Source organism: Syngnathus leptorhynchus, chromosome 11 (assembly GCF_054491065.1).
Source record: "Syngnathus leptorhynchus isolate UIUO chromosome 11, UIUO_Slep, whole genome shotgun sequence".
Taxonomy (NCBI): Eukaryota; Metazoa; Chordata; class Actinopteri; order Syngnathiformes; family Syngnathidae; genus Syngnathus; species Syngnathus leptorhynchus.
The window spans coordinates 1,583,784-1,596,358 of record NC_141205.1 but is presented as its reverse complement, the minus strand read 5'-3'; the positions used below and the strand labels follow the sequence as shown (position 1 = coordinate 1,596,358).

The 12,575-nt window shown below is 41.8% G+C and overlaps 1 protein-coding gene and 1 long non-coding RNA gene across 5 annotated transcripts in view; one reads left to right on the top strand and one right to left on the bottom strand.

Moving 5' to 3' along the window:
• Positions 1-12,575, bottom strand: part of LOC147048740 (uncharacterized) — a 149,200-nt gene that overhangs the window by 17,586 nt on the left and 119,039 nt on the right. For 2 of the 3 annotated variants that reach the window (XR_015067577.1, XR_015067575.1), the window contains 2 exons: positions 8,971-9,956; positions 296-417 (listed from right to left, as the gene is read on the bottom strand). This is a non-coding gene — a long non-coding RNA (uncharacterized LOC147048740). The remainder of the gene's footprint in view (positions 1-295; positions 418-8,970; positions 9,957-12,575) is intronic. The other variant, XR_015067576.1, reaches the window with a different exon arrangement.
• Positions 1-12,575, top strand: part of LOC147048744 (metabotropic glutamate receptor 4-like) — an 89,561-nt gene that overhangs the window by 13,657 nt on the left and 63,329 nt on the right. For both annotated transcript variants that reach the window (XM_085924104.1, XM_085924103.1), the window contains exon 2: positions 3,514-4,476. In XM_085924104.1, coding sequence (XP_085780230.1) covers positions 3,940-4,476 — 537 coding nt within the window. In that variant the 5' untranslated portion in view covers positions 3,514-3,939. The remainder of the gene's footprint in view (positions 1-3,513; positions 4,477-12,575) is intronic.

Here is a 12,575-nt window from a genome sequence, read left to right as displayed (position 1 = left end):
TCACAGGGGATTGTGTTCGAGGCAAAATCATTTTGACCCTTCTTTGAAACCCTAATTGTGAATGGAAAGCATCATTTGAAACGTTATCTTGAAACCAACTCCATTCTTTGTCACAAAGTGTCAAGCTAACCTTTAAAAAACAAAACCTTTGAAGCACTAACCGGTCTTTGAAATCCTACCCAATCATACTTTGAAACCCCTAAAACCTATTGACAAAAAGGCCCAAAAAATCCAGTTGAGAAAATGATACTGGACTCTCTTGGAGGATTTCCCACTCGAGACATTGAATACTGACCTTGAAGGTTTCATGTGTTGGTCTTATCTTCCCCCTGCCAGTCAGTCGTTTATCTCCTGCTGGAGCACAAATGTTCTCCAGACCTCCTTGAAGCGTCGACTCTCAGCGCCGCCACATCGCTTCTATATCAAAAAGCAAATGACGCCACTCTGTGACAGGTGTGTGGGCGAGGCGCAAACCCTATCAGTGCCCCACGCTCTGCGCCTTAAAAAAAAAAAAAAGATGACTTTGTGAGAAAATATCAGAGTGGAGGATATTTTAGATGTATTACCACAAGTTGTCAGTTTTTTTTTTGTTCCACAGTAAAGTTGTCAGTTCGTAAGTTTCTGCAATGACACGTGATTATTTGCCTCGAGCTTTTAAATTTTCTTTCGAAAAAACCTAGCTTTGCGCACCAAAATGAAAGCTGTTCTCTTCAGGGAAGCTATCTATCACTAACACTTTCAAACCGGTAAGCACTCGCCATGCATCTAAAGCACATTCTTACAAGGCTTATAGACAGACGCAACAAAGGCGCTGATGATAAGGGACATGATGGAGTGCATGGGGAGAATGATTTTAACTTGTCAAGCAATTTGAGCTCCAATTTTGAATAAAGTTTTGATTGATGGATTCAAATTCATCTTTTGAAACTCCTACAACACTGCGTACATTTGAAATGATCTTTGAAATGTATTATTCTTTTACTAGAGGGATCCCAGTGTACTAATTCATGCGTGTCACGGCCAACACAACTTTCTGTGAGGAGCTTTGATTAAAATGGCTCAGACGGGTGGTGGTCGCTGCTGTGATTTATTCAGATTTATTTATTTTACGCAGAATTAAAATACGCCCTGGCTAAGTCGCAACCGAATCGACAACAACAATAAAAGCCTGAGGCGTGATCTTCCCAGGTATTAAATCTTTTAGGGCTATGAACATGTTGATGTGGGAAATTTGCAACGTTGCAGAAGAGTTACTTTGTGGACACTTTCTTGGCTGCAAGACCTCACGCAGTCGATAGGTAGAGATGCTAGCATGCCAGAAGGTACATTTAGACAACCATAAAAAAGAAAAAAAGAAAAATTTGTGAAAAATGTCAGGTTTAGTTTTTTTGTTTGTCATTATTTAGTTATTTTGAATTTTCTTTTTTTTTTTTTTTTTTTTTTTTCAAAAAATCTGGGCGCTTTGCCAAATTTGACACAGAGAGGAAAAATGAGCAAATTTGTCTCCATCGACTGTACGTGTGTGTTTGTAAAAATGGACGTTTCACCTCCCATCCAAAAGTCTTCTTCTTCATCCACTTGTCTACACGGCCGGCGGCAGTGAAAGGGCACATGGAGTGAATCACCTGTGAAAAATGACTTGTCCGCACTCGGCGGCGAGATAGCCGGGTGTATCCACAGGACCTTGTCACTTCCCATGTGCTCTCAATGAATCTCAGCCGTTTGCTGATCCAAGCCTTTAACCCGTTCGCCGCAGCAAAACAAGGGCCCGAGCATTGACTTTGTGCAGGGAGATTGCTTCCTTCAGAGCCCATTATGGCTTTAGCTGATAAGTGCTTACAACACAGCTCCCGTTTGAATACTTGAGTGTCTGCATTCAATGACGCGAGCAAATGCGTGTGTGTTTGACGTGTTCTTAAAATTGTACAAAGATGAGGCTATGCTTCTGATACATCTCACTGACAATGCCTTTTTTTTTTTTCGATTTTGTCTTGTTTTGTATTTGGTTTCTTTTGCTTCAATTTTTTATACAGCCACATACATGTATTTCCCCCGAAGTTCACTCATGCTTTCATTAAGTAATGTAGAAATATCCCAATGTTTTATCATGGGCACAAAACAGCTCTTTCTAATTGCACTAACACCTAAAGAGCAAACTTGCATAAGAGCTGCTGTAGGTCACAGCTCACGCCCAAACTCTTACACAGAGACTGGCTGACGTCACAAGCTACCTTACCAGGGCGTGCTTCTTGAAGGCTCATACTACTCTACGCTTACTCTACTAAGGATTCATGACCCAGAGTAGTAAAACACAATTTAAAAGAGAAACAAAATACAAAATAATGACGACAAATAACACAAAAGATACTAAGATTTTCCCAGTGTTCAATGTCCAACATACTGTAGACATTCTGTAGATAAAAGAAGCATCTTTTTTTTTTATGTTTGTGTTCAATGCATATGGGGAAGGGTATAACTATTTCTAAAAAAAGTTGAGACTTTGTGTATTTCACACATTTTCACCCTCAGCCAGTGGGTCTTGACTGACCGGTGAACAGGTTCATTGCATCTGACTACTAAAGTAACATGAATTGTATTGTCTTCTCCAATAAACCCTATCATGTTTGTGTGGATATTCAAAAGCATAAAGAACAGACGCCAAACCAGGGGTCACGTATCACTTCAGAAAAGCTGCCCACAGGCTTCTCACAGACAACAACGCTTTATTAACACGCTGCTGTGTTCATGATTACTCAGAACCAAGAGTCTTAATGCAGCAAGTCTATTAAATCGGACAATTCCCTTTCAATATTAAAGTCCCTTTTCATTGCTAATAGCGCCATTTCCATTTCCGACTATTTGCTTTTCCCCGCGAGGCCTCCTCGCACACGCTCTACATGCTTCTGAGACCTACGGGTGACTTCCATTATAAATGCAGTAATTGATTATGCCAGCCGTAGTGCGCAGACACACCAAGGTAATGTTAAAATGGTCCATTTGGCACGATGAGAGATTACGCCAACGTTCGAGCCATTTTTACAGCTTTAATGATTTCCTATGTAGTAGATGCATGCAACATTGAGCGGCAGTCACTTATAGTATCGCTTGGCGCTACTAGGGACTGCTGCTCTATGTTACATTTTTTTTGGGGGGGGGATTCACGGCAGGACCCATCCCACCCAAAAATCTAATGAAATACATCTGCCAGTCTTCGGACTGTCCATAAAATGCGAGTGTTATGGTATGACATATTGAGCACAGAAAACGAGAATGTTTTTGGAGTGAGCACTTTTGACAAGGCTGACGTGAAAAGCAAGCACATGAGATGTGGCCAGAAACCTTGAGCGAGAGCGTGACAGCTCGGTCTGAATTCAAAAGGTGCCATTGCCCGTAATACCACAGATACAAGGTTACATCTGGGGGGAAAAAAAAAAAAGCCAACACAAATCTCTTTGCTTTGTTTTCTTTTCCCTGCCTGACCTCACCACTTCTTTCTTTCTTTTCATCTTGTAGGAATTCAGTGTGGACCCAAGCAGGCCCACGGGTTTTGCTACACAACCAATCCCTGCTCAGGGGTCAGTGAAGATTAAAACTGGCTATTGCAGCAGACGCCGTAGAGATTCCAGAGAGTAGACGAGGGAGTTGAAGGAGGTTATTTTCCACCGTTTGTTCTTCCCAATGTCCAGAGCAGGATCTCCATAGACGAGTCCATTTGGACGAATGAGCGAGGGAGTGGAGTGGACTGGAAGAGAGCAGGATTACAGCTCTGCAAAAGAGCCAGACTCATATTGGACATTAAGTGACTGCGTGAGAGAAGACATGAGAGGAAGCCTTTCTTGTGCCAGCTGCTTGGAGAGCAATTAACCCTCTGGCCAGCGCGAGCGACTACCTGGCTTCCATTTTCTTGATTGCGGCAGTTTGCTCGTACGAACTGCGGTCATGTTTCACCCACCGCCTTGCAGACCGGACTGGAGCGGCTGCCAGCGACACGGCGTCGTTTTACTCCTGCTGCTCCTCGACAGCTCATTCAAGGCGGCGCAGGCCGCTAAACCCAAAGGACCCGGTCACACCCACTTGAACTCCATCCGCATTGACGGGGATATCTCCTTAGGTGGGCTCTTTCCAGTCCATGCAAGGGGTCACGAGGGCAAGCCATGCGGGGAGCTGAAGAAGGAGAAGGGGATTCATCGGCTGGAAGCCATGCTCTTTGCCTTGGACCGCATTAACAACGATAACAACCTGCTGCCAAACATTACGTTGGGCGCCCGGATCCTGGACACCTGCTCCAGGGACACGCACGCCTTAGAGCAATCGCTCACCTTCGTGCAGGCACTAATCGAGAAGGACGGGGCGGATGTCAAGTGTCTGGGTGGCGGGGCGCCCATCATCACCAAACCAGAGAGGGTGGTGGGCGTCATCGGCGCGTCGTCCAGCTCCGTCTCCATCATGGTGGCAAATATTCTGAGGCTCTTCAAGGTAAGGACGGATGCCAGTACACCTGCTTGTGTTTTTGGCAGCGTTTCTATGTTGGTATGGCCGGAAATGACTCATAAGGCCGTAAATGAAGTTGAATGACTTTGGTTGATGTGGGTAGCTTTGATATGAACTACAGATAAATTCATTTTTGATCGTGATCTGAATCCCATATAAAAAAAACAACAACAGGCCAACAGGTGAGCTGAATTTGGCCTTCTCTACATTTCGAATGCACAACTCCTTCATGTTTCAGGATGTTTTCCACAACTTGCTGTTCTCTAACAAGAAACTAAACTCCAAAATTCAAAACAGGTGTTTGATCTAATTACAGTGGTGTCTTTCTGTGAGTCTTCCAGTCTCTGTTTCAACTCGCTGATGACACTTTCAAAGCTTCGTGGCCACTTCCCTCTGAGAACAACCAGTTTGAAGCAACTTTATCAACACAGAATTTGGTTTCAGATTCCATTGAACAAAGACACACAGTGCCTCTAAAGTTCTGACGATGATTTAGCTTCGGGAGAAAGCAAACACGTATTTATTAATTTTCCAAATACACTTGGAACTTTCTTAGATTTGACAATTCTGGTGTTGATCTCGCTCATATTGTTTCTCTTTTGACTCCTCCCAGTGTCCATTCTTGGCACACTTGTCCTGCAATGTTTGTACTTGTGCATTCTAGCAGCCCCTTGGATTGATTCTTTTATTTATGTTTGCTCTTGATACAAAGAAAACAGAGGGAGAAAACAAGAGAAACACTAACTGGCTATGTGCTGCAACGCAGTGGACACATTCATAACTTTTGAAGGCCAAAGTGACTGTGGGATATCTTGGTAAATCTTATCACTGACTTTACCCAAAAGGAGTTGGTTGCTAATCAGTGAGAGGTATTGCCTGTCACAGTAGCCAAGCGCCTAATATGTTACTACTGGCTTTCATTGCCACCTGCTTAGATGTGCTCATGCTATAGAAAAACATGCACTTATAAAATGCTCTACCGACAGTTAGTTTCTTTTTGTTCCTTAAAAGCAAGCTGTCATATACATTAAGTAGGATTCTGTCTGAAAAGATAGAGCACTTGTCATGTCGGCAAGTGACATGAGCAGTTCTAAAAATTAAACTAGCTATTGTGAAACATTCAAAGTACTCCATCATGTTCCAGAAGAAGCTTTGCTGTAGTTGGCGTAGAATTTCTTGATTCTGTGAAAGGTCAAAGGACATTTCCAGTCTGTGCGACATAGGAATTCTGAGGTAGTGTCAAAATAACGGTTACAGTTATCTTCTGGAAAAGGGACAATGGACTTGCATTTTTGTATGATTGTCAGCAAGCAAGTTGTCTGACGTGAGGTGTATAATGAAATATATTTATTCAGAGTCTCACCAGTGAACATTTGGTATGGTACAGCGGTGAGAGACAGGTTATGTAACAGCCTCACATTGTAGCCACACATCTGGCTAATGAACGGATGCAATCGTTTTATGCTTTTGGAAGTATATTAAACTTGCCTAATACAGTGTGTTGACACTGCAATTTGCTAAAAATGCATTTACTCTAGTTGTAAGTTTTTTTTAAATATTTATAAATATTATATTTATATCTGATCAAATGTTCAATTTTTTGTAGAATGTAGCTATTTCTTTTCTTTTTTTTAGCATACATTACGTCCCTAGCTCACAATTAATCATGAGCAGCCTAGTTTGAATTTTTATAGGCCTCTTTGTTGCCTGTAATAATACGATATGTCAAAGTAATGACTGTGATAATTGAAACAAAAGTTTTTTTCTCTTGACTTCAAAAGCAAGTGTCAGCAAGTGCCATCGTTTTTGTTGTCTTTTAGCGTTACTCTCATGAAGAAAAATGATAAAATGTCGCCTTTATATGGCAGGAGTTGACTCTATGAGGGCTTTCTTTTGATTTAGCCTTCTTTTATGACAAATAAGCTGCTGATTTAATTATTCTCTGATTGTGCGGGTTCATAAGGCATGTGAGTAGCATGCTGCATACATGAAATAAAAACATGCATACATGATTGGTAGTTAGTGGTACAAATACTTGATGACTGTAAAAGCCATGTTACTTTTTTTCAATCTCTGTATTTCTACTTAGGTATAGAGTGCGAGTACTTTTGTCACCTCTGGACATGCTAAATCCAAGTATCGGCAATCCTGCCATGGACTGGTGGCTTGTTTGCACTCATTGAACGTGCAAAAAAAGTCCCACATTTCCCAAAAGTCAACTTAGACCTTGGTCAAACCAATCATCACTTTTTAATCCCTTCCCCCCAAACTCTCGCTGAGGGAAATCATAGCAAGTATGCTGATTGCTCAATAAAATTGGCTGAATGATCATGAGGTGCCGCACAAGCCGGAGAGTTTTTATGACCACAACAAGCTCAGCATGTACCAAACCGCTGGCAAGTTTCATTTGATGATAGATATCCTTTAATTAACTCAATTTAACTTTATTCATTTTAAATTTACTTTATTAACTTAACTAACTGAATTAACTTCAATGCTAATCTTAGACTGAGGGCTCTGTTTCATGCCCATCTAGCTCTAAAAAGTTATATAATTGTTTATCTTGTGTATTTATCATGTTAGTAAGACACTTAAGTGCTGCTTTTAATTGTGGAAGAAAAAAAACAAGTGCAACACTGGGTATTCAACAGTACATGCAGGTGATCATAAATTCTCCAATAACTCCATCCTGCTGCTTTGTGCCCCCCCCCCCTCTCTTTTTTGTGCGTCATTCTCAGCGTCAGAACATCACACTCGCTGCGTGTTCATACAGGTAATGAGCATAGTCCATTCCACTCGCTCACTCACTCGTGAAAGCACGGCACTCATTCCCTCCTCATTAATGCGCGTTAGTGGCGGCCTTGCATATTTATTTGCTATTTCTCTGATCTCGACCGTCTCCTTTTACTCATTGCGGACATTAGCATTCCTGTCTACTTTGTGTGTTTTCATATTTTGAGTCTACGTCGCTGCGCTCGGATGCAGGGTCAGAGGAATGTTATGTTATTTCCATGGGTTTATGTACCTTCCACTTATCAGAAACACCAAGTTGAGCAAAATCCACTGCTGCTATGCTTGCTTTTTGGCTATGACATGATCGTGTATCAGACTGTGCGGCAGACTAACTCCCTCATGGGCAGAGAAATTCAGCGTGGAGGTAGTTGCAGTGTTAACAAGATGACAACTGCGACATCATCATCTGTAAAATGGAGAATGACTTCTCACACACATTTTTTTTTAGAATTAACCAAACAAAACTTGATAATAATTTCACATTTCATGTATGCACAGTCACTATTACTATTTTTCATACTCCTACTGCTCATCTGCTCATTAAACAAAATTCATTGCAGCTCTGCTTAACCCTTACTTTGACGTGATAGCAGGGCTGTCATACATGTGGTGAATGTGAGGGCTTATGCACGTTATGGTTTCAGATCTGAAAGTGGTTGTGGCTCATCAAGTCATATCAAGCTGACATGGGAGCACTATGTCATTAAGCCCCACTATGACATAACAGTGGCAGAAAGGCCATTTTCAGAAATAAAACAAACATATCAACGCAAGAGCCACTTGGTTGTTTGATTTTACACTTGAGGGTTGGTCGGGCACTCAGCGGTTTGTACACAGGCACTTAAAAAGTCCCTTTTTACAAAATACGTCCTATTTAATTCCAGGAAGCAGTACGGCTGGCTTCATTTGAGTGGTCAACACAGAATTAGAGAGCAAGTATGACAGAAGGAATGGGAGAAACAGAGAAAGAGGGAGCGGAAGGGAGACGGAGAGTGAGAATGCAAGAAAGAGAACAAGAGGGAGAGACAGCGAGAACAGTGGGAATATGATGTAAAGCAGGTTTGTCACCCGTATGGATTAAGCAGTAAAGCGTTAATGGAGAGTGCAATGTAGTCATTTAGGTCAGGTCACAAGTTATGACATTCCTGGGACACACATAGACGCGTGCAAATATTCAAGTTGCTTCCCTCTGCCGGACAAGGAGCTCACTCATCAAATTGCGACACCATTTGCCACATGAGCTCTCATGAAGTGTGGAGACTTAAACGTGTGTGCTTAAAATGGCAAGACACCAAATGTGCCAGAGCACACCGATACGGACCGTGTGCCGGGCAAGCGCTCCCCTGCCAACAATTTTGCGGTATGCCTCTTAAACGCAGCAGTGTCAGCAGCCAGGCACCGCAGGTTCACAGACCGGTATTTGAGCAAGTGCATGACCCCGCTGGGTCAACGGTGAGTCCGGCTTTTGTTTTTATGATGACTGGGGTGGCAGCCTTAACATTGGCTCTTAAAGTGGCTTCTACCTGCAGTAGTGCAGGAGAGCATTGTGTGTAGATCCACCAAAAATCCCCCCCCAGCCACTCTTTGACAGCTTCATCGAATGATCCAATTTACGAGAAGTTAGCAAACTTTAATCTGTTCAATCTGTCCCGCGCATTCATCAAAAGTCAATGAAGCTCTGCTTACCATGATGGTCCAGGTTTCTGAAGCCATGCAGGAGATTCTGGATGATTGGCTTTCAGTTGTGCGGCCGTGGCTCCAAAGGGGCTCTGGATCCTTGCAGGAGATTCTGGATGATTGGCTTTCAGTTGTGCGGCCATGGCTCCAAAGGGGCTCTGGATCCTTGCTCTCGGCAGAGAAACTTGGCACAATATGTGAGGAGTTATTATTTAAATTTGACCCATTTCTATGAAACAGTCAGGCAAATGTGCAAAACAGTTCTGCACAAGGGCTGGCCATAAAGTCAAACTTTCATTGCTTTGCCTAGGTAGAAAATTTAGATTTTCAGTGAATAACAGACTCAAAAGAAAAAAACTGCACATCTATGAATGCCAAACTGCAAATTTGCGAGTGTTCACTGTCCTTGTGCTATTTTTCCTCCATATCTGTGGCCCTAATACTCCTTGGCCGTCTTGAAATAGCAGACAAGGCACCCCGAGGCCTCAGTGAAATAAGAGCAATTGAGAGGAAGAAGCGTTGAAGAAACGCATTTAGCACGCAAGAGCACACAAGCGTTCCACATCCCACTCTTTTTTTCCACTCGCCGCCGACGTTCACAATGGAGACGGTGATGACGCTGACCCGCGTAGCTTTTGTTCATGCTCGCCCGTTTTGTCCACATTGAAAACCTCTGAGGTGTACCAAAGAGAGTTGTGACATTTTTCTGATTTCCCTATCAAACGCGTCTCGAGGCCCAAAGGTCAGCAAAGGTCATTTAAAAAAAGGACAATCATTTGGATTTCTTTCTTCCTTTTTTTCCATTCTGATTTTAACTCCAACAAAAGTGACTGCGTTTGGACGCCTGTGAAGAGACCAACAAGGATTCATTTAATCACGTGCGACTTCTCACAAGTGTGGCGTGCCCCAACGTGCTTTGTTTGTTTGTACCACCTCTGGCGTTGATCAGGTCACACGTGAAGACTCAGGCAGAAGAAGTGCTAAATGACGCAACTCTGCAGGAACAAAGAAAAGGGAATAAAAGAGGGCAGATGAAGCGCATCAAAGTTCATCCCACACCTCAAGCGCAGCCTCAAAAGTGTCTTCTCACGCCAACGCAGAGCGAAGCAGCATTGTGGGAGTTCAAGTGTGTCATTATTCAACAAGGAGCTCATGTCGTTGTTACATTTAATAGTAGAGATAGTTCTTGGAACCTCTAAAGGATTGGATTTTTTTTTTTTATTGTACAGCGGACTATGCCAGAGTGATGTATTAATATGTGTATGCATACATTTATACACAGACTGCATATAAAGCCAGAAATTAATACTGTTCAGAGAACATATTGTGATATTATAGGGAAAAAAACAGTTTCAAGATATTAAAGTGACAAATAAAATCTTAATTTTACAAAGACATTTTAAGAGAAGAAAAAACAAATCATTGAAAGAGGCTGTAATGATATTCAATGTTAAAACAGCTATTTAAATTTTTAATTTGTCATTTTAGTTGCTGCAGCCTATTGAAAGATTTTTATTTTTTTCACGCTAATTGTGCTGATTTACTTGACTTGTGCAAGGAAGGGCCGTTCCTCTTCTTAATTGCACTTACAACAGCTCGTTACGTGATTAAGGTCAAATTATTTCTCAATGTAAACAACGACAAGATTATTTAATTCGCCTTGAATTCAATTAATGACTCTTTAAAGGTAACACAATAAAAAAAAACTGAGCTTTGATGTACATTTTCCCTTTCAGGATGTTGGCAAAAAGGATTTAAGCGTATTATTATTGTGATGATTATTGATTCATTATTCTGCTTGTGTTATTTTGTTGGCAGATGAGTGTGTTGATTCACGCATTGGTGACCCATTTGTGTGAAAAAGATACATTGTGACAACACCCCAGGCCATGGGACAGACACTCTGTGCAAACAACTGAAAGAACATGTGACGCATATACATACGGCCTTGAGGAATTTCATTCACATACATATACGAGACTGAAAGAAATGAAATTTTAAAAGTCATTTGAATAGCTTTGAACGTAGCTGTGAATGTGAGTGCGAAACGTTGGTGTGCCCTGCAAGGACTGCTGCCCTCATGAGGATTTGCCATCAATCAATGATTTTAATTATCATTTAAGATATAATAACACTGATATTGCCTTAACCGAAAAATGCTTGTAGATGACAGTCCTACTTTGTGATTCTGCACGCGACTCAAACATCGACTTTTGTTTTTCTAGCTGCAAACTTGACAAATGTCCATCGCCAATCCAAACCAAGACCTTCTACCATCTGTTGCTGTTCTTCACACGCCAGACGCCAGTGTGTGTGTGTGTGTGTGTGTGTGTGTGTGGGAGGGTGTCTTTGCCCACATATGTCCAAGTGTGTTTTCTCCAGTTTGTTGATTTAATTTGTTTTATTTGTGCGTAATTGAAATGTCTTTATCCACATGTGACGTAACAACATATTACCAAAGTAAACATAGCGTAGCTCCCAATAGCTGGATAATAAAGTGGCAATCAAGCCCTCGAGCTTTCATATTGTAGTCAAGTGAAAAATTGTTTCAAGACATTTTCAGGGGTGCTTCATTGATCTTACTATAGATTTTGTCTTATTGCTACCAAAGTACACAAATTAAACTCACTCCAAAATTCAACCCCTGAACATGTTCCACAGAAATTTCAAGAAATTATGACCTAATACGTGTGGTGCAGTCTGAATTTGTTTTTGATAAACCATTTTTTGAACTGATTATCAATACCCATTGTCTGTATTATTTAAATCGTCCAAATTAAAGTTTTGTGTCATAATGCAAAGCAGCAATGGGTTGCACGAGCACGGGAATGTACACGCGACTACAATTTGTTTTTCCCGATGAATTGATAGGATAATAGAGTCCATAATAGAGATAAAAGAGGATAATAGAGTCCAAAAAGATTGGTTTCTGCCAGCCCAGTGCTTTTCACACACTGAGGGTGTCCTATAGCCCTATAATGCGAGATTACCTTCTTCTCAGTCTGTTACCTTTTGGTTGATTAATTAAATATTCGGCCAAAGTTCTCAAGTCACTTTAGACTGCCGCCAGTTGGCTCTGACCTTCTGTGATTGTCAGTTTGACACAGAGCTCGACAAAGGCCAGACAAACACTCCGTGCCCGTGTTTGTTTTACGTACAAATATAGCAACAATAGCAACGTGCAGGTGCTCGTCTTTCAGTGGTGTCAACTGGTGAAAAGGCCACCAGACTAGGTGCAAATTGCTAAATTAGTCATCTCATCGCACTCCTCCTACCGTCTAATTCGGGATAGTTTGGCAGTCTGCGGTGAGGCATGCGAGCAAGCATTACGCATACGTCTAGCTCCCGTAGACAAACGCTTCTGGCAGAGATGCCAGACATAGACAGTGACACTCGCTTGTTTTCCGACCTGGTGTGGCTTCTTATACTACTGAGGTGAAGTATCCAGAAACGAAAGGGCGTCAAAATGGCAGCGTGATTTTTTTTACATTTTTTATATGGTTGTGACTTGGCCATCAAAAAATGGTGGCAGTGAATGCCTGCAGACTCAAGCTCATTCACACATGAAACTATGTCATTATGTCCACCACCGTGGGTCAAAGAACAGGTCGGCA